Source organism: Pangasianodon hypophthalmus, chromosome 6, assembly GCF_027358585.1.
Source record: "Pangasianodon hypophthalmus isolate fPanHyp1 chromosome 6, fPanHyp1.pri, whole genome shotgun sequence".
Classification (NCBI taxonomy): Eukaryota; Metazoa; Chordata; class Actinopteri; order Siluriformes; family Pangasiidae; genus Pangasianodon; species Pangasianodon hypophthalmus.
The window spans coordinates 6,116,374-6,141,765 of record NC_069715.1 but is presented as its reverse complement, the minus strand read 5'-3'; the positions used below and the strand labels follow the sequence as shown (position 1 = coordinate 6,141,765).

The 25,392-nt window shown below is 38.2% G+C and overlaps 2 protein-coding genes across 12 annotated transcripts in view; both read left to right on the top strand.

The window, feature by feature from the left end:
- gramd1bb (GRAM domain containing 1Bb) overlaps positions 1–12,329 on the top strand; it is an 89,060-nt gene extending 76,731 nt beyond the window's left edge. For 5 of the 11 annotated variants that reach the window (XM_053234800.1, XM_053234801.1, XM_053234802.1 and 2 more), the window contains 12 exons: positions 62–177; positions 371–533; positions 628–823; positions 1,436–1,582; positions 1,711–1,829; positions 2,042–2,184; positions 2,600–2,703; positions 3,725–3,925; positions 4,027–4,120; positions 4,804–4,911; positions 5,080–5,200; positions 6,274–12,326. In XM_053234800.1, coding sequence (XP_053090775.1) covers positions 62–177; positions 371–533; positions 628–823; positions 1,436–1,582; positions 1,711–1,829; positions 2,042–2,184; positions 2,600–2,703; positions 3,725–3,925; positions 4,027–4,120; positions 4,804–4,911; positions 5,080–5,200; positions 6,274–6,363 — 1,602 coding nt within the window. In that variant the 3' untranslated portion in view covers positions 6,364–12,326. Of the gene's footprint in view, positions 1–61; positions 178–370; positions 534–627; positions 824–1,435; positions 1,583–1,710; positions 1,830–2,041; positions 2,185–2,599; positions 2,704–3,724; positions 3,926–4,026; positions 4,121–4,803; positions 4,912–5,079; positions 5,201–6,273 lie in introns of all 11 variants that reach the window. The other 6 variants (XM_053234804.1, XM_053234805.1, XM_053234797.1 and 3 more) reach the window with 3 other exon arrangements.
- A 756-nt stretch (positions 12,330–13,085) lies between these two features.
- Positions 13,086–24,726, top strand: LOC113534754 (uncharacterized). Its single transcript, XM_026927705.3, has 4 exons — positions 13,086–13,865; positions 19,100–19,211; positions 20,390–20,482; positions 21,728–24,726. Exons 1-4 carry the CDS (start codon positions 13,692–13,694, stop codon positions 23,032–23,034), a joined length of 1,686 nt encoding a protein of 561 aa, XP_026783506.3. The 5' UTR covers positions 13,086–13,691; the 3' UTR covers positions 23,035–24,726.
- The last annotated feature ends 666 nt before the right edge of the window (positions 24,727–25,392 follow it).

The following is a 25,392-nucleotide window of genomic DNA, read 5'->3' as shown; positions in this document are numbered from 1 at the left end:
TGCAAAGCAAATGTGTGGGATGTGTGTGCTGTGATCTGATGGTTCTTCTCCCTGTCTCCAGCCCCTGTGTCCTAAGGAACTGTGGCACTTTGTCCATCAGTGCTATGGTAATGAGCTCGGGCTGACCAGTGACGATGAGGACTACGTCCCCCCGGACGATGACTTTAACACTATGGGGTAAACATACGTAACACATAATACACAGGATTCACAAAACTCACTTGTGCATTCATATATAATCTTATAGATTCAAATGTAAATGTCCTGCTTTTCAGACGTTAACATCCTAGTGTCCTGACATTCCACCCTGTGTGTGTGTGTGTGTGCGTGTGTGTGTGTGTGTGTGTGTGTGTGCGTGTGTGTGTTATAGTTACTCTGAAGAGATCCCCACTGAAGAAAACGAGGTCAGTAATGATAACTCATCTAAGAGCAGCATAGAGAATAAGCAGGACAGCAGCCCTCAATCACACAAGAGATCAATCACCCACTCCACTATCACGTCCACGCCCAGCAGCACAGATCTGCCTCTGTCTGTGAGTACACACACACACTTCCACTACTTTTCTGCATGCTGAAACCTAACACATTGCAGTTTGTGTGTTAAGTAGCGCTCTCTGCTGGTTGCAGTTTGGCATTGCTCCTGAGGAGTACACAGACTGTCTGCCGGACCCGGAGCTCTTGACGTTGCCTCTGCTGGCTGTTGAGAGGAGCTGCGAGTCTGCAGAGGGACAGCTGGGTCCAGTGTCCTCACCCTCTCTCGACTTCAACGATAATGAAGACATACCGACTGAGCTCAGCGACTCTTCTGACACACACGATGAAGGTACACACACTAGACACACAGGAGATATAACCTAATATGAATACATTATTTGGAAAGAACAACTAATGTATTCTAAACAGATACAGATATGAATAGGAGTTGCTTTTTAATTTTTTTTAATTTAGAAGTCTTGACAGAAGGGTTCACAGGTTGAGCGTAAAGGTACACATTGACACTGGGATCCCATGGGACACAACAAAAACATTGCGTATGCTGGAGGTTTTGCACAATGCTTTTCCAGTGTTCATTGATTCATCCTTAGTAACTGCCTGGTCAGGGATGTTGTGGTTTAAATTAGGATTTATATTTTTTTATTTTGTTTATATTTTGGGAAATAGAAACAAGTAAATTTGTTAGAAAATATTGTGGGCAGGTACAATTAAAAGTAACAAATCATAGTGTTTCTAGGAAGTGTAATGGTAGGGTTCATAGTTCATTAAAGAAAAAACACTCCTAATACGCACAAAGCACACCAATTCAAACTCATGCACACTTAGCATTCTCTTAGCTTTTATTACCAGCAGTGTGTTTCTTCAACAATGTGTAGTATACAGTGCTAAGAGAATATATATGTATATATATATGTGTGTGTGTGTGTATGTGTGTGCTCAGAAGTGGAGGTGCAGGCATTCCACGATGACCTTAACGGGCGTCAGTACATTAACGAGGTGTATAAGTTCAGCGTGGATAAGATGTACTCGTTCCTCTTCACCGAGTCGCAGTTCATGGCTGACTTCATGGAGCAGCGCAGATTCACAGGTTTGTTCATTTAGCTCACTATAGTCAGTGTGTTCATACTGAAATACAAGTTTTTTGTCTTTATTTATAAGCTGCTCTGTATTTCTGCCCTCCTACTCACACACACACACACACACACACACACACAGATGTAGTGTTTCAGCCATGGAGGAAAGAGGAAGCAGGGAACCAGAGGAGAGAGATCATGTACACCATCTCACTCTCCAACCCACTAGCTCCCAAAACAGCCAACGTCAGTGAGACTCAGGTCAGCTTTACACACGCACACACACAAACACACACACAAGAAGACATCTCACAGTATATATAATATATGTACATATATATTCATTCCATATGGGTTGGTTGTCATGCTGTATCTTGTTAATGGTTTGATGTTTCTCTCTCTCTCTCTCTCTCTCTCTCTCTCGCTCTCTCTCTCGCTCTCAATCTCACCCTCTCTCTCTCTCTGATAATTAGACTCTGTACAAAGCCAGCCAGGAGAACGTGTGTTACATCATCGATGCGGAAGTTGTCACTCATGATGTTCCTTATCATGACTATTTCTACACACTCAACCGCTACACACTCACCCGTGTGGCCAAGAACAAGTGTCGGCTCAGGTGCATAATACTGAACTAACACTGTTTTCTACTTCTTTCTAAAATAACTTCACAATCAATCGACTGCTACTGTTGGTAATAATTTATCTTGACAAGAAAAGTTTACTAGATTCTCAGTAGCATGTCAGGCTTCAATTTTTGTCTTATTAACTGCAAAACAGAGAAAAAGAGAGGCTTTTATAACGTAAGTGAGAACAGGAACTAACTTGTTTTATGGATGTTCTAATCTAATTGGATAAAAGTATGACGTCATTCTATAATAAATAAAAAATATATTTAAGCTATATTTAACTCATTACGTTATTAAATTTTTATGTCATTCTTATGCGAGGCGCTAAAGAATTAGATGAATGTCTCTTGGATTTTGTAGACATGTAAGAATCAAGCTTTAAGGTGACTGCATTCTTTGCCGCAGGGTTTCTACAGAGCTGCGCTACAGGAAGCAGCCATGGGGACTGGTGAAAGGTTTCATCGAGAAGAACTTCTGGAGTGGACTGGAGGAGAACTTCAGGAGCCTCGGTGAGCAGAACACTCAGATATCAGACATGAAATAGCACAGGTTTTATTAATAATCATACAGCTCAGCTTAAAGGAGATGACAGGAACGATGCAACTTTCTTTCTTTCTTTCTTTCAATGATGATGCGATGATTAATAAATGTGTCAGATTTAGCCAAAGGGCGAAAGCTGCATTCAACTTAACTTGGAAGTGGGAAGTCTGAACTCGGAATTACGCAGTTTTCAAGTTTAGTGTTAGCTAGCCAGCTAAAATTAGTGATCATGAGTTTATGATATATTTACTTCCTCAGCAAAAGCAAATCGTTTGGACAGTTTTATAGATTGAACAAATGAACGTGCCTGTGTTGACTGATCTAAAGTAGTGAAGCGATATTTTATTTCCTGTTGACGGTGTGAGTGACCATGTTAACATGATGCCGTATGCTGAACTCTGGATTGAGGAGACCTTTCTGACTTTCTGAGTAGGAATTCCAAGTTGAGGTGGCTTTTTCTTTTGGTTTTTCCTAGCTGGAGGTCGGAAATTCAGAGTTATGAGCTTTAGTTGAATGCAGTATAATTTTCATCTGCTGTCCCTTGACAGGTTAAACACTTTGTTAAAAAAAAAAAAAAAACTTTGGTTAAAAAGAACAAATAGAGAAAGCAACAAAAGAATGTGGTTACATAACACATAAAACTAACACATAAACACCAGACTCACTAAAAACACACAACACAACCCATGATGAAATCCCAGCACTAATTTATGTGAGAATTATATAATTATTGGGTTCTTTTAGAATAAGCCAATGGTTTCAAATCTTTTAAATCATCAGGAAGTTCACACAATCAAGTGATGTGCAGAAAAAAAAGAAGTGTGACCAACAGCAACACTTACGTAATGGTATTGCACAATCACCTCTTAACGGCCCCAGTCGAACTGTTTGTGATTCTACTTACAAATGCTGCAAGTGCTAGAGGATCAAGCCCATTTAAATGCTTAAAAACTGTGCTGTGTAAGTGATCGTGAATATCCGTTCATGTAGAACTTGAGCTGACGAAAGCTGAGGACCTCCTGTTAGAAGCACATGGGCCATCTCCGAAAACCAAAGCCCTGAAAAACTCCACCCTGAGGCGGAGAAAAAGGCCCCTCCCACACTTGCGCACACCTCACTTGGAGGAAACCCTTAGCCCTGTGACCACACCCACTGATGAGGAGGTCATTCATAGAATCAAACATGTATCAGGTGCGATGTTTCACACACACACACACACACACACACACACATGCTCTGTAACACACTGCAACACTGCATGTTACTGATGTAACTCGTCTCGGCTTTGCTAGCAGGCTCCACACAAACAAGACACATTCCTGAACACACCCTCGGGGGCGGAGCCTTCTGTAAAATCTCCAAATTGCTGCTTATTATCAGTTTCGTGTAAGTATGTTTATTTTTCCCTCTGTATATGTCCCCGCTCTCTATTCCATCCTTTTCTGCTGCACACATTTATTGTAATCTTTTGCTTAGATTTATATTTATGTGATTCTTTTTTGTGTGTATTATTTTTCTTTGCTCCTCCTTTGGCTGCCTTTAGGATCTGCATAAGGTACATATTTACTGCATACATAAAACCACTTTCAGTATATTTTATTAAATTATTAAACCTCTAAAGACATATTGATAAGTGAGCTGACTCCTGACCCTGGCTTTTGCATTGAGTGTGTTTACATGCAAAAAATAAAAATCTGATTTCTTCATGCATTTAAGTAAACTGATAATGGGAAAACTCCTGGTCTGGAAAAGCTACTAGATATCATGAAATTCAATAAACATTGCTACCTGAAACAGGAATTTATTGAAATCTCATAATCCAATTTAAGATGTCATAGTAATATTAATAGTATATGGCCACTTGATCTGATAACTAGCCAAATCAGATAATGCTCTGATTATTAATGTACATGTAAACACTCTCACTGATGACCCTGATTTTTTCTCTGACTCTTCATTCCCACCCTAAAATTGCTTTATTTATCTTATTTTATTTTATTTTTTTTTTACTTTGTTTGTGCACTTGTGTGACCTGCTTTTGTGTGTGTGTGTGTGTGTGCTCTCTCCAGCCTGGTGCTGCTGGTTTTCCTGAACATGATGCTCTTCTATAAGCTGTGGATGCTGGAGTACTCCGCTCAGAGCCTAATGACCTGGCAAGGCCTACGTTTGGATGAGAGGTACGAGCAAACTGTGTGTAATGATACACGAACACTCCACTCCAGTGTGTGCAGTGACACACAAACACCAACATCTCCACTCCTCTTGCTCATACACCAACAAGATGAATCACCACTGAGTTGTGTTTGATAAAGTGTGGGTGTGTGTGTGTGTATGTGTGTGTGTAGTAAATTACCACAGACGCAGGTGGAGTGGGCTCAACTTCTAGAGTCTCAGCAGCGCTTCCATGAAGCCGAACTACAGAAATGGAGAGAGATCATCAAATCATCAGTTCTGCTGCTAGACCAGGTAGAGAGGATGCACGCATACACACACACACACACACACACATGCATACATATACAATGTTGAAGCCAATGTAGTGCCAAACAAGACCTCCCAGTGCCTCTTGTCTTCTGTGAAAAGAAATGTAAACATTAAAGCAGACACATGAATGACACAAAAAAAAAAAGAAAAGCAAAAAATTCAAAAATGGCTAAAAATTGTCGCTAGGTTATGGTATTCTTTGATTGGTTTAATTGGCAAATATAGAGGTGCTTGTATTATATAATTAGAAGGAAATTGATCCATATTTACCATGGAGTGCACTATTTAGGCTGCAGCCATTTTGTGCACAAATTATATTTCATGAATACTGAGCTACATTATTACACATAGTGCACTATAAATCTGTTGTACAACCGATACACTACTTCCACACTAAGGACAGTTTGACAGGATTAATACCATAACAGTCAACTTCAGATTCTTAAATGTAAAAATGTAAGTTGTGGGTCACAATAACATGTTTCCTGTAGAGGTGTACACAGGACTGTTTTATTTAATCCCACTCCCGCCCTCTCCCGAAGGAATTGTGAACATTCACATCTGCTCTTACAGTTATTATATTTGTTTGTACCTGTTCACAGTGTTTTCTGATGAACTTAGTTGGTTCTTTCCCCCAGAAATTAGCAGTTTAATCCACAGCAAAGCTAACCTGGATAAAGCAGTAAATAAATGCTCGAAACACATCACAGCACAAGCACCCCGTACACTCCCAGGTTAATGAATGTGGCCTATCATTGTCCCATGAGCTTCTTATCTGACCACCCAGGCCTGCCTGAATGAAATTAAAAAAAAACAGCCTATATAGTAAATAGTGAACAAGTGAGCAGGGAAGCCATTTCAGACACAGCGCCAGTGTTTTCAGTTTTCCCGTTATCAGATTACTGAAGTACATGTAAATGGCAAAATCTGATTTTTTTAGTTATCAAATTTGGTGTCAAATGTACTCACTGCATAACATCTGTATATATTAATTCTGTTTACTGAAATAATTCTTTGTTCTATGTGTGCGTGTGTGTATGTGTGTGATCTCTCAGATGAAGGACTCGTTACTGAGTCTGCAGAGAGGTGTAACTTTTAGAGACTATGGCTCAGACTCAGAAGAAAAGCGGACTCATTACCATTGACACGTCCCCTGTAGAGCCACCAGGTGTCACCGGGCAGCGTAGAGCCACATCTGTGTGTGAGAGTGTGTACCAGCGCGAAACAGGCAGAACCCGCCTGTGCACTGCTGTTACACGAAGGACGGAGAGAGAATGCAGAGAAAGAGATGGGGAGCGTTCACGGAGAGTCAAAACCTAGGATATCTCACCTCCGTCTGCTCTGTGGAATCATGGGAATGCGACGTTCTGCAGTCTCCCCTCTTTTTCTCTGCCTTTCATTTACTGATGATATGATGCTGATAGCAGTCGCTATAGAGAGACAAAAGCCGTGGATTGAAGAAGTGAAACGGAGGCAAAATCACAAGGTTGTTTTTTTTTATAGTTTCATCTTAAATCCTCCAGTCCTTGAAGTGGTGTGAACCCTTTTCTGTTAAAAGAAGAAAAGTGATGTGATCATTTCAGCCTTCAGGAGACTCTCTGGCATGTCATTTCACTGTAAGGCTGCAGTGTCCCTTTGCCAGGATACACATGGCCATGAAGACACTCCACACTTTTCCTAGATGCACCTATTAGACATGAAAACCTAATTGGTTACTGATATTGTGGGGTTTTTTTTGTCAATATTTGGACTGTTATCATGGTATTTTAAAGTATTACAGAAGCCACATCAAAGTAGTAAAGTGCCTTTAAAAATTAAAGGAGCACTTTTTTAATTTTTAGAGACTTCTGCTGTCTGTGAGCTGAATCAGAGCACAAAGTCAGCACTTTGGTTCCAACTCGAGAGGGTTCAGGACTGTAGTTAAGGGCAAGGCAGTGGCAGTGATAGCCTTCTGGCTGTACACTCACTCCCATCAGCTTCTGCCAGTCTCAGGTGCGTCCACGGCCATTTTGGTTATTCAAATTCAGTCATTTTACTGCTAATTCATTTGGCTGACATTTATTATGTAAAGGATAACCCAACAAAAAGGATGTCATTGATTAGAATGTAATGGCCACTTATCCTATTTATACCACAGCACCATTGAAATCTCGATTCTGATTGGTTAGATAGTTTTGATTCATTTTCTATAACAGCAGCTTTGACAGTAGTTCCAGCTATAATTCAAATCCCAGGTTTATACTATCTATAGCAACAACTTACACAGCTACTTGTATGCCAGGCGCTCTACATAAATAAACGAAAGACATGGTGATTATTGATATGGAGAGGTTTTCTGTAAGGAGACATTAACTTAGCCTTTTTTTTTTTTGGAAAGGAGTCTCCAGTGTCAGTGCTTTGTAACAGTCAGAGGTAAAGCTGTAGGTTTTCAGACATAGGAAAGAGTCTTCAGAGATCTTTGCGGTTTCTCAGTAACATGACATGCTGCATGATATTTTTTTTGTCTTATTAACTTCAAGAGAGAGAGAAAAAAGAGAGGTGGGTCAGGGAACAATGCTTATAGCTGCTATAATGTAAGTGATAACAGGAACTAACTTGTTTCACAGACATGAAACTTAACTATAAATTGATTTTAAAAAAGTATGACGTGTCGTTCTTCAATAAAAAAAATTGCTACCATTGGCAAATGGTATAAGAGAACTCCACATCCCATTGTGTTGTATTTATTACGTGTCACATGGCCAAATGTGAAATAAGGGACACTGCAGCCAGACGTCCAAGACGACCTGTATTTTTATTACAGTGTTTGGTTACTAAACTGTGATCTCCTAAAAATGTTGATAAATGATATGGATGAATAAGATATATAGTATATTTGGAAATAGAATTATATATATTTAATTTATCTATGTGAGGATCCTAAATCTAGACAGGATAAAAAATTTCTATCTATTAAATAGCGTTTACTTCAGTGTTGCACCGGCACACGTCTGTGACGTGTGTGTGGGTGTGTGTGAGAAACTTGTACTGTAATAAGTAGCGTCTATGTGTTCCGTGTTTCCGTGTGTTAGTACAAGTGGACAAGTGTCTAGCAAGTATGAGGTTTCAGACCATTCCACTCCACGTGTTGTGTTCTTCATGTCTGGTGTACAAAGCCAAGCTGCCTTTCTCTTGCCCAGCAGTTATCGAGCAGTAAACCCCCAGAGCCGCCATCTCGGCTCAGCTCCCATCCCCCCACACGGATTGTGCACTCACATTGTTTCCCCATTGTTTAGGGTAAACGTCTGGATCACCATTCTCCTGAGGTAAAGACACTGCCTGATGAACGCTATGTGAATTTTCAAAGCACTGAATGTCCTTTATTTTCTTGTCAATATATTTGGTCAAGAAAATGTTTGCACAGAAGAGACAGAGAAGGGAAATAGCTTAGCTTGAACCAAATATAGTATTGAATTATGTATAAGGTGTATATAATTATATAAGACCCATTTTCATTCATTTTCCCACTGTTGTGAGTCTATGGCTGTGCTCCAATACTGTCTACCATCTTTAGGGTTCTTCCGTTACTTTATTTGACCAAGTGAAGGTTAGATGAGGGCTGAGAAATTGAGACGCTGTCATTACAGACTAAAGAGATAAAATGCTTTATATTTTAAACTCATTTTCTTCTTTCAAAGTGGGTTTTTTATAGCCGACTTCTCAATTTATGCATCACAGGAGTAGAGGTGGGAAGTAACACAGTACAATTATTTTATTACTGTATTTAAGTCTGTTTTTTAAGTATTTGTAATTTACTTGAGTTTTTCATTGAGCAAATACTTTTGGCTTTTACTTTTCTATACTAGAAAATGAATTTTCAAACACTACATCACTACCTTTCTCTATAATCATATTTGAAAAGTCATAAGGTAACTTTTTTTAGCATTGAAATGTGTAGTTTGTAATGTCAGAGCTAGTCTCATGCAAGCTAACATTTGAGAGATTAGAAATAAAGCTGTTGTTAGTTAGCCTTGGCTAATGTTTTCCCATATTTCATACTTTAGCTAACTTTAAAGAGTTAACACTATTCTAGTTTAACTTGAACATAGAATTTGATGCTGTTTACCAGATTATTTATTTAGATGAGTAATGAATGAGTAAAGACTTTGGGTAATTTTACCAGCTAAAATTACAATGGTCTAGCTAGTTAACAGCCTAGCTAATTAGCACCCTAGCTCAGGGGTGTCAAACTCAAGTCCTGGAGGGGCACAACCCTACAGAGATTTGTGTTTTCTCTTTTATAAAACAACAAATTCAGGCCATGAATCTTTTGGGAATTAGCTAAAGATTTGTGTTGTGCTGGTGTGTTGAATGAAGTAGAATATTAAACTCTGCAGTGCTGCAGGCCTCCATGACTAGAATCTGAGCAAACCAACTAATTAGCACTTTACACACTCTAGGTAAGAAAAAATAGCCACTCTGACTCTGCTTTATGCAAAGAAAATAGGCTGTACGAATGGAAAAGAAAATGGCTTCCAATAAAAAAAAATCTGCTTCCTGTTCTGCCATGACAGAGAGTCATCAAGGGTTTATAAAAACAGTATTGGAACACAGCCTAGGGACGTGTGTGTAAATTGAAGGGAAGAGATAAAGCACTTTATGTACTGTTGAAAGCACGAGGCAGAAGAGTGTGTTGATGAGAGAGAGGGTGTTTATGTGCTTTTAATGTCACATGCTGGGATTGTTGTTAATTTTATTGACTAAATTGTGTCATTTGAATCAGGTGCTTTGCTAAATCACTCCAACTGCAAATCAAAGTTGCACAGTTACTGAACTTTCTAGAATGTTGCTTTTATTCCAGTAGTGTGCTTTGCTCTGATGTTATTTGATTTCTTTTTTTTTTTTTTCTTTTCTACTTCTTTATGAGTTTGAGGTTTGAATGTTTTCTCTGCTGTAGCTTGCTGTGTTTTCTTGGTTTAAGATGCTGTTTAAAATATTGCTAGAAATGAGTGTTACAAGTCGACTGCCTGCTGTCTATATACACTGATTTTTTTTTTTTTTTTTTGGTATGGCATTATCTCCTTTTCTTCCAGGTTCAAAAGTTTCACTAATATTACAGTCATTACAGAAGAAATCATTTCCTAATTTTTTTAGATAATTGTTTCTGTGCTGAGTTGGTGACTTAAGTCCAAAAGTCAATGTTTATGTGGGGAAGGTTATGCATATTCAGAGTTTGCTTAAGCAGCTCGATTTTCTGACCCATTCAGATTTTATGCAAAATTATTTTAGCTAGTATAGTACTTGCCTCTGTGGTTGCCAGATTTTTCTTGAGCAGAAGTGTCCAATATGAGTTTTTTCAATAGTTTCTAGACCACTGGATAAGATAGATAGATTCCATAGATTTTTAAATGTATTTACAGCCTAAATTTCAGTGTGACACACTGTGGTTACATCAAACTGTCAGACTATGGCTCTGGCTCCTCACTTGAGCCAATATCACCCAAGAAAAAATGCTTAACTTCAAATTCTGAATTGCACGTAACTGAGATGTAACATTTACTCAAACTCCACCGCACATGCAAACTCTAGTGTATCTTCTGAATAGTGCTTAAGTCCAGAGTTACATCTGAGGTCTAAATACCAATGTGTGCAATTTCACTATTAAATCCTCCCTCTGTGTGCTTAACTCAACTCTGAATATGGCACTCTCTCTCTTTCTCACTCTCTCTCTCTCTCTCTCTCTCTCTATGTGTGTGTGCATGTTTGTGTGCACCTGCATTCCATTCATGAAATTTTATAGATGATTATGATTTGTTTCTTATGGACCATTCATCGTCTTGAAGATCTAAGATGATATTTTATGAGGTTTGATTTCTGCAGATGTCAGTGAAATGTACTGGCAGTCGCCGTTACTGTATTTCTTCATCATTTAAATGTCTCTCTTGTTTATTGTGATCACTCCTGCTGGTGTGTTTGACCAAAACTACTTTGAGTGTGTGATCTGAAGCTGAACGACTTGAATGATTCAGTTACAGTTGCTCTGTTATTGAATCACTTATTAAAGTCAGGATTGTGTAAACATGCACGCTGCAGGTGAAATAGACTGCAGTTTCTTGTAAATCAGCACATTAATGCTAGTAGATGATGATGATGATGATGATGATGTGACGAGTCTCCATGGTAACACACAAACATCACTTCCTCTATACAGCTGTAGTGGTGTGATGGACAGTCGCACATAAATCCAAGTAACAATCTTACATAGCAAAAGCATTTTCTTTTTCTTGTCCATGTACTAGATTTCTGAACTTTTTTTTTTTTTTTAACACCATATGATTTAACCCGTGTAGCAAAGGTCAGCACATTTGGTTTTTAATGTACATGTTTCTTTTCCTTTTTCACTTTATTTTTAGAGCAGTTCTGATCTCTAGGACAGAAGGATAGATTTATAATATACGAGTACATATGCACTGTATGTAAATGTAGTGTATATCTGCAGTGTACACTGATACAGAGAGCGAGTCTGCGCTGTGCGCCGGCCTCCTCTCGACCCCAACACACTTTGCCTCATAGAGACTGAGTGGCTTTCTGATCTATGTGAATTAGGAAAGGTTGAATAAAACACTGGAGAAATTAAAAGATGTGTCTGTGCAGTTGGTTTTATACACAACTAGTAGTAGCTCAATCAGTTGAAGCTCAATCAGTTGCTTGGAGTAAAAAGTGACCTGTTAAAGTTAACCACGACTTCTGAAGACTATACAGTGTTTTCTTTATTAAACGAGGCCACAGCCATCTTTGGCTGGGAGTCTAGGGAGCAAATTGGCCGTGCTCTCTGGGTGGGAGGTGCATACTCTCTGTCCCCTGTCAATCACTGTGATAACCAAGATTAGGTGTCTGTGACCTCATGTATTTGGAAGAGGGCAGACAGCGCTTTCTTCTGAGTGTGTTACACTACCCTGTGACAAAGCATGAGCAGCAGTTCAAAAAACAATGTGATTAGCTTGCTTCATATGTCTTGCAAGAAGCACCTATTAGCCTTCACCCTCCCTGGTTGGTAGGCATATGATAAGGGAGAGCTGGCTGGTGGGAGGGAAGTGGCAGGTGACTAAATTGGGGAGAAAATACATAAAAACACACACACACACACACACACACACACACACACAGAAGCACCTAAACTACACACAGTCAAGCAATTCTGCATTCTTGATTCCCAGTGTTGATTAATTTTCTATGACAGCAGCTCTGACGGTAGTTTGGCTGTAATTCAGATCACAGGTTAATATTAATATAGTCATAATACATTATCGTTTCTATAGTAACAGCTTCCACCAAAACTTTCCACATGTAAATGTTCCACATATAATATACATTTTTAAAAATGTATATTTGTTGATATGGTGTTGATATATTTGCTCTGAGGAGATGCTTATTTAGCATTTATGGAAGGAGTCTCCAGTGTGAATGCTTTGTAACAGAAATAATGCTGTAACTTTAAGTTTTCCGACATGGAAAATGTTTCTTGGTAACAAGACAAGCTGCAATTTTTGTCTTATTAACTACAAGAGAGAGTCATGTCAGTAATCTATAAACAGATTACAAATATCCACCAGGCCATGATATATAAAGGGCTATAACTTTTTCCCAAAGTTGTATTTAAGTATATAAGAACTATTAAATTATTCATTATTCATTACATAAATCTGTGTATACCTTTAAGGAAATATATTATCGTTAAGGGTATTAACTTATCTAAAAAGGGAATGGAGTGGTGGACAACAAGCAGGGAAAAGAAGCAAATAAACAATAAATACATTATTAGAATAAGTTTATAAAAAGCTTTTCAGTAAATCTACAGAAATGCTGGGCACATAAAGGATATGTGTGCTTATTCAAACACAAAACAGTCCTTTATCTCTTAATTTATTAATTAATCTAGAAAGTTTATCCTTTTCCAACTGTCTCTGATTGATGAATAATTCACAATGAATATTTAGATTGAAATGTATGTAATCATTTCATATTTAATCTATTTATAATGTTATTTATATAATAGTGTATATGCAGTCCTCGTTCATTCATGCGCGTGGTGGGAAAACCTTGGAGTTTGACGCGCTGTATGCAAATTTGAACGCTGCATCAGCCAATAGGAATCAGTCGCGCTGGATTGTTATACATATTCATGACTGCAGCAGGAGTTCACATCCAATAGCAGGCGACCTGAGATGAATATTCAACAGATCCGTCGACGGAGAGCGTCGGCTTCAGTGTGCATCTGGATGAGAGGCGTGAGAGCGGCGTTAAGTGCGAGCTCACGTGGAGAAACGCTGCTGAAACTAAACAGCACGCTTTGGGTGGTCGGTTTAGAGGAGGAGAAATGCGAGGATAAGGAGCGGAATGCGCTTTTCTGGCGTTTTGCTGAGGCGTTTCACACGAGCCGGCTGATTTACAGCGTTCTGTTGAGTGAGGAAAGCACTCCCGTCTCCTCATCCTCATGCACCGCGGAATTTCTCTCCACATGACAAGCCGCAGTAAGGGGCTCCTGGAGGACATCGTGTCCAGCCTGTGGGAGCTGGAGAGCGCCAGACAGAGGCAGGAGAGACTCGTGCTGGGCGTCCTGGCAGCCGGAGACACCGAGAAGGAGCACGAGACTCTGAAATGGCAGCAGGTCAGTATAGCAACATCTGCATCCGGTTTCATGCACAGTGTCTAAATAAATAACAGATGGAATAAAGCATAAAGCAGTCATAATGAATGAATGCATTAGGAGCACATGGTGCGTAATGTGGATAAACTGCAGCCGTGCGTAAAGGCTGCTTGCGCATTTTGGACAGGTGCTGAAGCTAATTAAAATGCATTTAAATTTGACAGTGCATGAATCTCAGAGGGGTTTAAACTTGATCTTTTCTCTCTTGATCGCAGTTGAAACGCATCGCATCCCTTTCCTCTTTGTAATGTGTGAGGTTTTTAATTTGACAGCTGAAATTGATGTATCTTTGGGATGGGGGTGGAGTTTGGACCCATTTTAATGGTCCATTGTTCCTTTGGTGAGATCATCACAACTTACAGAAGTCCAAGCAGGTCCCTAAACACGCACTATACCAATAACAAAAAAAAAAAAAAAAAACTTTGCACGACATTGTTTTTTTTTTCTCTTTTGCAATGCATTTACAAAGATTTGCACTAAGCTGTAAACACTTGGAATCACCTGCATGCAACATAGATGTACAAAGACCTCTATGCATCTGTGACCAGCAGCAGAACAAATTTTCAAGCAGTCTTACTTGAAAAAAAAAAAAAAAAAAACTAAACAAAAAAAAATTTCATAAAACCCTTACAAAACCAAAGAGCAAAATCAAGAGGTTTGGCAAAAAAAAAAAAAAAAAAAAAAGCCTGCAGATAAACAAGCACGTGCGACACTGACGTCACTCGCAAACACTTCACTGTGCAAGCCCTTTGAGAGAAATTAAATAATGAAATAATCAAATAAAAACAACCCACGCCCTGTTTCCCCCGAGGCTCCGCCCACCTTTCGGCGGATCAAACAAAAGGCGCGTGGAGTGGAATACTAATGAGCTGCACTCTCTCTCTCGTGGGAATGCGCGCGCCTCGGAGTCAAGAGACCTTTGATCCTGAGCCAGCCAAGCTCGAGACACGTCACTCAAATTAGTTGTCAGAGGCACGCGCCACAAGAAAACTCATCACACACACACACACACACACACACACACACAGTTAGATAACTCTGAGTTATTGCCCCACGAGAAAGGCTGAAATGATGCTATTATTTACCACAATTATTCATTTGGGAAGAAAAATCTAACAAAATCTGAAGACCCGCCTCTTCACCAAGCTCAGATAAACACTTCAAAAAAGGAGGAAAATCTTATTTTTTCATGATAATTTTTAATATTTATGGCATTTGCCAGACTCCCTTATCCAGAGTGACTTACAGAAACGCTTTGAAATCAATAAATCCATCTTGATACTGGTTCACTAGGTCATGGATTAAGAACATCATCAGTATAAAAGCTCTGTTGGGGAGGTAATATAGTAAGAAAAGCACACAGGCAACACATTTTTTAATTAAAGTGCTAATTTAAGTACTTCTGGAAGAGGTAGGTCTTTAGACATCGTTTGAAGACTGCCAGTGACTCAGCTCTTCAGACGACTAGGGGAAGTTCGTTCCACCACCTTGGTGCCAGAACAGAGAAGAGTCTCGCTGCATGCCTTGCTCGTACCCTGAGAGATGGTAGGATCAGTCGAGCAGTGCCCGAGGATCAGAGGGAGCGTGGTGCAGTGCAGGGTGGAATTTTTCCACATGTATGGAATATTTACTATTTTTCAGATGCCATCCTCGATTTATTTATTTTTTACATGTACAGTACTGTGCAAAAGTCTTAGGCACCCTATTTTTTTTTAGTACAAACCTTGTTATAGATTTTTATTTTATGACTTCTACATTATTGATTCAGTACAAAAACATTTTAGATTCCAAACATTAGTTTTCCAGCACAAAATTAAATGTTACAGAAAAATGTTTGTATGTCAGTAAAGAAAGCAGCAGATTACATAAGAGACACTTTTCAGATAAAAAAATAATGAAGGCTGCTGGGTTTCGCTGCAAAAATAAGAAGCGAGTCGACAGTCAAAGTCTCCAGAAGAACTGTGGCTGCTTCTGCAAGATGCTCAGTAAAACTTACAGCTCATTTCCTTATAAAACTGGACACATTGTACCTGAGACTACTATTTTTTTTTTTAAAGCAAAGGATCGTCACACCAAATATTGACTTTGTTTCATTTATTACTGTTTACTGCTCTTTATAGTATTTTTTTAAATGTAGAAACATTTAATTTCATTATTTTCGAAGGCATCTTTGCTCTACAGCATTCCTTTGCATGTGCCTAAGACTTTTGCACAGCACTGTACAGTTATCCACATGTGGGGCACATTTTAAAATATTTGTTAATTGATTTTTTTTTATGTGATTCATTTTTTCATATTTTCATTTTTCACATTTTTTTATGTGATTTGTTTAAATTCTTTTCCCACACATGATCACATGATGTCACGTGTTTTCTTCAAGTGCACTTTTAGTGCATAACACAATGAAATGCACCTTCACATGTTTTCCACATAGGATCCATATGTATTCACATAATGACATGAATACTTGAGATATGAAATGCATAGGTGTGTGTTTTTCTCTCTAACAAGGTTTTATTTTGATATTACTCTTAGAGTCTGACCCCTTTAAAACTTAATAATAATAATGAAAAACCTGCTCCTTTTTCACATTGCATCAGAGGGTTAAAACAATACATGCACTTTGCAGATATTACTGAGTTGCTATCTACTGTTTGTCAGCCACACACACCCCATTCTCATCCATCAGCGGAAAGACACCAGCTCTAACCAGGAATTATTCAGGTGGTGGCTCATTCTCAGCACAGCAGTAACACTGATACAGGAGTGTGTGTCTCGCTGCATCTGACACCACTATTTCACTAGTTCACTATTTTTGCAGTTTTCAAATAATTTTAATCCCATGGTCACTTTCGCACACAAAAAGGATAAATCTAAAATCCTAAAATCTTAAAAATGCTTTTTGGCTTAGATGTACTATGTAGAACAAAAGAGCCTTCCAGTGAACTACTGCCGAGTGAATATTTGCCTCAGGCAAGCATGGAGATTACTGTTGAAAAATGCATTATGGCACCTACAACATTGCAGTGTCATGTAATCCTGCATAATTAATTTAATTAGCTCATTAGCACAGTATGTGCTGGGCGTCAGTGTATGTGCTGAGCCTCAGTGTGCCGTAGGATCTCAGGGCTGATTCAGAAATGTACATTTTTACATTTAGTCATTTGCAGATCTTTTTATCCAGAGCAACTTACAATTCAGCTAAGAAGATGAAGTAGATGAGAGAGTTAAGTAGATACTCAATGTCTTAAAATGTTGGCAGTCTTGAATCTTCTGATCAGCAGCCCAGAGCCTTAATAACTGATTCACCAGCAGGATATAATTAAATGAATGCAGGCGAGGCAGCGTTAGAGGCTGAACTTATCTCAGTGCACAGAGGACTAGACTATTTATTATACTAGCATCTGACAAAACATGGCACAGTGACCTCAGTGTGTGCTACTTATATATATATATATATATATATATATATATATATATATATATATATATATATATGTATGTGTGTGTGTGTGTGTGTGTGTGTGTGTGTGTGTGCATTGACACACCATATGAAGATTAATTATGGATAAGTCCTAAGGGGTCTCCAAGGGAACAGAGGGTAGCTCTGAGCTGCAGGCTGTTTGCTTCTGATTGCAACATCATCAAGATTGAATTTCACTTTCACTGGAGCTCAGTATTAGTTTAAATTGTTCACTTTAATTGTACAAGCCTTCATTTAGTGGATCGACTGATGGATTTCTGAAAAGATAAAAGCCTGGAAAAAGCGAGTAACACAAAACAAACCATTAACACACAAAGACCTGGTCTCACTCTTGCTTCTCATTCCTCAGGCTCTTTCTCTTTGTCTTCCTCTTTCATTCTCCGCCATCCATCACTTAAACACGTTGCCATGGTTGCAAGTCAGCATTAATACAGTCATGGTCACGTTTAATTTTAGACACTGCTCAATTCGAACTGAACAAGACGACACAAAAGTATGACAAACTTCTCTAAGCTCAGTGAAGTTAGAAGTTAGTTTAGGGCAGAGAGATTGTGTGTTCATGACTGTAAGGATTAAACGCAAGGATTTATGTATATAAAGCCTGTTTCAGACAGATAGTGGGCTCAGGGAACAAATCTGTTTTCATATCATTCTGTAGACTGTAGATTTTTAATTATTTGTCATTCTCACACAGCCTTTATTTCTGTTTATTCTGCTTTTAGATAGCAAATTGAAACTCAGTGTCTAAGACTCGAACAGTTTTCAAACTGTGAGATATGTGTATCATATACACTTGAATTTACAGTAAACATGAAATTACACTAGTCTTAGCAACGGCTCTGAATAGACACTAAAACACCGGCAAGTGAATTTAATCCAGTGTGACTGTATCATGTTACAAATTATACATATATATATATATATATATATACAGTATATAAATTACTTGGACTTGTATATAAATTACTTGTAAATATAAAATCTTAAGGTACTTGAGATAAAACAAATTACAAGCAGCTGGTAACTAAAAAATAAATTATTGGAAATTGTTTACATGTTACATTACATGTTACATTCACATTATTTTAAGCTATATCATGCTTTTTATAAAAATAAAAAAAAAAAGAAAGAAAGAAAGTAAAAAGGCTTTTTTGTTTGTTAGTTTGTTTCATCTGCTGTCCTCTCTTCTAAGGACTAGGCCACTTTTAAAGAGTTAAATCACAGAAGCACCTTGCTGAGGAACAGCATACACAATTTGGCGTTACCAGAATTATTGCTTTCAATATCCTGTTCTCATCCAGCCAAATGATCTCCACTAATTAGCCAGTTTTGGATTGAGTGCATTAATAAATAATGCATCGCTTTATTGAGGTTGCATAGCAACATTTGATTTTCTGTCTCCCAAAGACGGAGGATTCTCAGGATGGATTTTTCTCTGATAGTGTTCACTAACTCAGTAATGATAAGGTGTATAATAAGAGACAGAATAAGAGAGTGTGTGTGCTAAATGTGCTAAATGTGTATATGTGTGCACATGTTAAATAGATGGAGAATGCTCAGAGCCTTTTTTAGGAAGCCTTTGTTAGGAAAAATCAGATCAGATATGTTCATGTAGGGGAACACACAGACTGGAACTAGGATTGCAGACCCTGACACTAATGTACACCCTGACCCTGACACTAATCTGCTTTCATGACGATGTGTGTTGCAGAAGCAGCTCCTGGATGCCCCTGGTGGTCTGATGGTGGTACTGCAGCAGCAGCTCAGCGAGTTGACGGTGGACTCTAACACAGAAGACAACCTGGACAGTGTGTCTAGCTCAGGTACTCCCTCCAGAGGCACGAACATGCATTGTGTATTGTGTATTATGACAGTGACTCAAAAAAATATCTTTTTATCCTTTCGTTTGACTTTTTTGTTAGGGAATTTTGATAATATTTGAGAAGATTAATGCCATGTTGTCCTACATAAGTGCAAACATGTTTATGAGGTTGCGATAACATCTAAATGTGTTTTTTGATTAGGAACAATAGTTGCCTGGAGTGAATTTTGTACTGATATGAAAAAATAATACAAAAGAAACAGATAAGCTGTAACAACACTGCTAGATAGCTAATAATGGCTTCTAAACAGCAAGGAATAAAACATGAAGTGTTAACATAAAATTATCAATGCTGGGGCGGTGTGTTTTATTCCTCTTGTCAAAGATTACAATTTTTATTTATTAAAAAAAGACATATTGTAAGCTTTATCCATTTATAGTTCAGTTTAATGTTGTGGGGCATCCACGAAACAAGTTTCCTGTAATCACTTACATTACATATTCTCCTGAACCTAATAAGACAAAATAAATGTGGCATGTTACAGAGAAACCGCAAAGTATAAACTCATCTATCCTGAAGGTTTTTGCATTGTAGAAAATTTTAAGTTACAACTTTAGCTCTAACTGTTGAAAAGCAGTGACACTGGAGACTCCTTCCATCACTGCTAAATAAACATCTTACAGAAAAACCTTTTCAGCCATTTACTATGAGGCTTAGATTTTGTGGATCATCTACCATATAAGTCCCTGTGAATGAGATGTTACTATAGAAATATTATGGAAAGGAAAGTTGCTATAGAAATGATAATGTATCATTAATATTTAATCATTAATATGCGATTATTAAATACAAGGCTTACTAGATACACACAATAATTACACAGACCCAAACTGCTCCTTTGTGTTTGGCATTGCAGTATTAAAATCTTTAACGAGACTGATTTTTCCTCTGGCACTCTAGCTTGTATCTTTGTTATGTTCACTTGCTTTTTTTTTAACTCGTCAGAGGATAAAAAAAAAACATTGAGGAAAACATGCTTAAAGTGAACACAGCTTTAGTCACTATTTTCCTCTGAAATGTTTCTCTGCTGCACTATATACTACACCTGCATGCTTTTTATTGTCATTGTGCATTGTGGAATTGTTTGACATTGGATGTGTGATTGTGTGTGTCCTCAGGTTTTTACGAGCAGAGTGAGATTCAGTCCCCTTTAAGACACTCAAGATCTTCTCCCAGTCTTTCTTTCTACAGCCGCAGAGGCAGACCAGTGGGTCAGTCCATACTCCAGATATTCACTCATCCATCCTTTAAACACGATTGTCTCAATGACAACTCATTGATTATGATTATTTTAAAAGCATCTGCTATTCTCTTTGGTAATAATCTGTTTAATCTGTTAGTAAAAATAAAAAAAAACTCCAACACATATGTTTATCAGTCTTTAATAATGTTTAAGAAAAGAATAAAACACTTCAGGACATGGACATGCTATTATAGGAAAATAATCAGTTATGGGTTGGTATGAAGTAGATTATTTTCCTATAATAGCATGTCCTGAAGTGTTTTATTCCGCTAATACTACAGCAATTTGCCAACTATTATTTTTGTTTTTTATTATTTTAAACAAATCATACTTTTTTATTCATTTAATTATAAATGGATAAAAAAGTATGATAAAAGTATGATATTTTTAATGCTGTTGAATGTCTGTGAAACAAACTAGTTCTTGTTTTAGCAGCTATAAACAGCCACCCTCTCACCAGCCTCTCTTTTTCTGTCTCCTAAATTTAAGACTTAAACCACAGAGTGAGAAACCACAAAGTCTTTTGTCCTGAAGACTTCCCCTGAGCAGAAAACTGACTATTACATTACATTACATTACATAGTGCTGACACTGGAGACTCCTTCCATAAATGTTATATAAATGTGTCCTAGCAGAAAAGTTCCCCATATCAATGATTATACATTTTTCTTTGTTCAGTAACAGCATATTTTTAATCCACTGATGTGGAGTGTCCTTTTGAATTATCTCTTTAAAAAAAACTATGCATTAGAGTGAACACATTAATATAAACCTGTGATTTACCTTGCAGCTGGCAATATTGTCAGAGCTGCTCTTATAGAAAATTATTCAAAACCTCCTACATCAGATTTAAAAGAGCATGCATTATATGGTGGTGTTCAAATGTGTATACTGATAAGTTTAGTGGAGTTGCATGATCTATCATTTGTTTATTTTTATCATATCACAGAAGACCTTAATATGCCTTCAAAATTAAACCTCTAAAAAAAGGTTTTGATGAATCACAACATTCATACGATCTGACAAGTGTAAATAATTTTGGTCAGAATAATGCAGACTAGTTTCTTAACAATATCACCTCAAAAATTTTCTTTCTAATACCTTGTAAGGCATATTAAAATTGCAGTGTGTACCAATATATCAAAAATGTCAGTTTTTCAACTTGATGGTCATATGTGTGTAGTGATACCGAATTTGCTTCCCCCTTTCCCAGAAGATGCCTACATGCTGGACTGGGAGGGTCAGAGGGCACGACCCTTGCGTGCTTTTCTGCCTCGTTCATTCTCTGCCCCCTACCCCCCTTTAGAGGGCATTGCAGAAGGAATTGAGGATGCCGAGGATGATGACAATGGAACTCTGTGGTCAAAAGGCCAAACTCCAAATGGAGAGGACGTGAATGGAACTGATATGGGTACCATTACGAATTTAAATGAGGATGGTGGCCACACTGGGATCCATTGTGATTATCAAGGTCCCACTGTGGAGGTGGATGAGGGCCCCACAGCAGAGGACATTCAGCAAGCAATGCGTGTGGAGACCTATATTTTGGGTCTTCTACAACGCTATTGCCTCAACCAAACTCCAACCTCTACAGAAGTCCTCAGTTCTACTCCTGATTGCTGGCAAGAACTGCATGCTTTCCCCCCCAACTACTGTGAACAACCTGAAAATTCAGAGTGGCAGCAATGGGAACTCATCAATGATGAAAAAGCATCGCAAGATAGATACTATCTGGGAAGTGAGGCTAATCGATTCTCACAGGCTTGTAAAGATCCAGGCTCCTCCATAGAGTCATCCACTATCATTGCTGATATAGAGTCACATTGTCTTCATCATCCCTGTGTTTCTCCATCTTTAACCTCTGAATCTCCCAAACAAGACTGGGAGCCTACATCTCTGGAACTGGCACATCAACTGCCCTTAGCCAGACTGTATCAGGAGGAAAGCTGGTCATCAGTTAGGCAGAGGCATGTAAAGACAACCAGCCAGTCACTATCAGAAGGAAACTTTCAATCCCAAGGTTTTACCACCAAACCAGAGCATGGGTACCATTCACTGGGGCGGGATATGGATATGCACTGCTTCAATGAAGATTATATGTCCAGTCAGAGACTCTGGAGCTCCACGGCAGACCTCAATCAAGAAGAGAAGGTGACGTTGCTCAGAGCAGAGGAACGACTGTTGAGAGACACACACCTACCATTTCACATCAGCCCACAGTCTTGTACTAAGTACACTGAGCAGGGCCATCACATTGGGAATGAGACGAATACTAGAGGAACTCAAGGAGATGGATCTGACTCCAGTCTGAGTGAGACATGCTCTCCAGGGTCCAGCTCAAGGTCAAGTGACTCAGATGAAAGTGGGGGCCTTGTCTGGCCACAGCAAGTGCCCCCATGTGTGCCTTCTTTCTCCCAGAATACACCTACTGCCATGGTCAGGATAAAAGCCTCGCATGCACTAAAGAGGAAGATCCTGCGTTTCCGGTCAGGCTCGCTAAAGGTCATGACCACAGTCTAGTCTTGGATTTGGCATTTGAGATTAATTTGGTATATGCTGTGCTTCCAGCCTTTGATGGTGTATGGTGTTAGTAAGTGGAATCCATGCACCCAAAGTTGGATTCAATATATGTCCAAATTCAGTATGACCTAGTTGAATGTTATGGAATCCTCTGTACAATTTACAAAGCTGGCTATGTATGTATGTATGTATGTATACACCTTTGGTTCTCTGGGTGAGAGATTTGAATACTGTTCTCAACATGCTTTTAACCTTTGCCTTTTGTTCTCAGTGATCAAGACCAATCTGATATTCCTGATTTGTGGATTTCGCTGTCCTGGGTATCACTATACAGCAGCAGATATTTTGCCACTATGTCATGTCTGAATGCATTTCCTATGGATATTCCAGTTTTCTTTTCCCTTCTAAAACATGCTGGTTGGTGGATTGTCTCTTTGCCATGGACTAGCATACCATCTAGGGTGTATTCTTACCTTGTGCCCAGTGTTCTTGGGATATGAGCTACACTAACCACAACCCTGTCCAGGATAAAGTGACTGAAGACAAATGAATAAGAATCACCAATCCTAAGATGGGCTTGACATTGATAGATACCACATTGCACCTTAGAAACATTTCTCTTGATAGTGCTGACCTGTGATGGTTGCTAACGACACAGTGCCTCTCTTTGGTGCATATCCTGGATATAATAACTGCAGGAAGCAAGAAGGATTTTATGTCTTCTAGAAAGTTCTTTAGACTCAGACTTACTTTCACGCATTTCCTATGAAGTGCCTGAAGTGGGCTATAGCAGGTGATTAACCACCCGCTCTACTTTTCCCCCCAAGTTGTCTTTTTTTGTGCTGTTCAACTTTGTAACACTAAGTCAAGTTAATTAAGAATGTTTCTTCTTATAATCTACTTTTTACAGAATGTAATGACGATCCTTTGACAAGCCATATGCAGTTTATTATAATAAGTGAGATCTCCTAACAAAAATATCAAGTAGGTTTATTGTGAATCTCACACAGACATGGATTTACTTGCTGAATTTGTTTTAAATCTTACAACCTTCCAACACATCTGTATAGGTGTCTTGTGGTTTCAAAAGAGCAATGCCAGAAGCCTTTTTTTCCTGTTGTCATGCCCTGTGTTGAAACACCATCTGAACACCCTGATATAATCACAATCTGCAGGATCCAGGTCAAGGTCATGTGACTCAGATGAAAGTGAGAGTCTTGTCTGGCCTCAGCAAGTACCCCATGTTTGCTTTCTTTCTCACAGAATGCAAATTTATTATTTTTGTGCTCTTGACAAAACTTGACAGCAGAAAGTCTTTGTGGTATAAACACCAGTGAGAAATCATGCTTTTATGAAATTAGCTGGAGTTGCTCTTTAAGTATGAGTTCGATGCCACCCAGTGTACCAGTTGAATGTGAGTTGTTTCTGACTTGTGATAGCACTGCCAACCTCGATGTGAGAAATAGCCATTCCGACAGCTGTAAAAATCTGTACATTAATGAATGCTTAAATAACTATTTCTGTGAATGCACGCTTTTGCAAAGTCTTGTACATAATGAAGTATTATCTTGCCTGCTGTTTTTACGCCAGCGTCTTTGCGTTTAGACGCACCTTTTTTAGTATTTGGAAAAACTTTCTTTTCTGATTCCCTTTTACTGCATGATGATAATAAACCTTTTATATTAACAGCTCTTTTCATTGCATATCTTGCTTATGAATAGCACACAGTAATTTATACTTGTCTTAGTCTAATTCTTGTATAATTCCTATATAATGTCATTAGAATTTTCATTATTTTCTAACCTGAAATCTGAAATCTTCTGTTTACTGACTTACTCACAGTAAAGACTTGTGCTGAAACATTCACACGGAAAATCTACACAGTAAATAGAATTAGGTTAAGCCAAAATGCGAAAAAATAGCAAATTGCCCCTTTTCTAATGAAACTCATCTGAATGTTTAACAGTTCTGTCTTTACTAGAACATTCATTTTTTTCTGAAAAAAAAAAAAAATCAAATCTCTATGCTACAAAGAATCTTCTCCTTAGAGGGACAAACCAAAGAATCCTGATGGGTGTAGAGTTATATTGAATAAAAAAAACAAAAATGCAGAATATAGTAAAAGAAAATGGTGTAGGTTAATGGAAAGATAAATTAAAGAATAAATAAAATCATGAAAAACATTTTAGTATTTAAAAATATATAAAATGGTTTGACTATAAACTAAATGTACAAAAAATTAAACGTAGAATATGTGCAAAAACTAAATGTACATAATTTTCTTTTCGCCCAGCTTTAGTCAATTATTCAAAACTTAAATTACTACAAAGCTAATGTAGCAAACAAGGAAGAGAAGAT

What these genes read in the sequence shown, in the direction of transcription:
- LOC113534754 (XM_026927705.3), top strand. Translation starts at nt 13,692, where the DNA reads ATGCACCGCGGAATTTCTCTCCACATGACAAGCCGCAGTAAGGGGCTC. An exon ending in GGACAGTGTGTCTAGCTCAG is followed by an intron (nt 19,212 to 20,389) that starts GTACTCCCTCCA and finishes GTGTGTCCTCAG; the next exon opens with GTTTTTACGAGCAGAGTGAG. An exon ending in CCGCAGAGGCAGACCAGTGG is followed by an intron (nt 20,483 to 21,727) that starts GTCAGTCCATAC and finishes CCCCTTTCCCAG; the next exon opens with AAGATGCCTACATGCTGGAC.